The sequence below is a fragment of the Merops nubicus genome, unplaced genomic scaffold (genome assembly GCF_000691845.1).
Source record: "Merops nubicus isolate BGI_N331 unplaced genomic scaffold, ASM69184v1 scaffold28185, whole genome shotgun sequence".
Classification (NCBI taxonomy): Eukaryota; Metazoa; Chordata; class Aves; order Coraciiformes; family Meropidae; genus Merops; species Merops nubicus.
The window spans coordinates 14,391-14,918 of record NW_008608053.1 but is presented as its reverse complement, the minus strand read 5'-3'; the positions used below and the strand labels follow the sequence as shown (position 1 = coordinate 14,918).

Below are 528 nucleotides of genomic sequence, written 5' to 3'. Positions count from 1 at the left end.
AGAGTGCACAGGGAGGTATGGGTTGGGCGGCATGGTCTTGACTCTGCTTGGGTGACTGGCGGGGGGTAAAGGATGCCTGCAGGATGTCTCCCCAGTTGGGCGCAGGTGTATACCCAGCTCTGCTGGGATGAGTACACTGGGAGGTGTTGGGGATGGGCTGCAGATGGAGGTGAGCAGGCGGCAAGAAGAGGAGGTTGGAACTAAGAGGGTCTGGAGGAGCTGTGTGATGCTCCGGCTGATGGCTCTGCCCTCCAGACTGCTCCAGATCCAGCCTGGCCCGGCCACCCTTCCTGCCCTCCAGCACTTCCATGAACATGCCCCACTCCTTTGGCTCTGCGAGCGGGCTGGTGTTGGGGGACAGCCCTCTGCCTGCAAGCCCCAACAGCACGCAGCACCCGGCCCACATCACCTTGCCGCCCCCCAGCGATCCGTGCTGGCCAGTCCGCCCCACCCTGCGCAATGAGCTGGACACCTTTTCCGTCCACTTCTACATCTTTTTTGGGCCCAACGTGTCGGTGCCGCCTGACC

At 62.9% G+C, this 528-nt stretch overlaps 1 protein-coding gene across 1 annotated transcript in view; it reads left to right on the top strand.

Annotated features, from left to right (window-relative positions):
- The window catches only part of TMEM8B (transmembrane protein 8B), a gene marked incomplete at its 5' end in the record, with an annotated part of 6,326 nt that overhangs the window by 1,923 nt on the left and 3,875 nt on the right, over positions 1-528 (top strand). Inside the window, 1 exon segment of the mRNA XM_008940163.1 lies at positions 256-528. Within this exon segment, the coding sequence (XP_008938411.1) occupies positions 256-528 (273 nt within the window).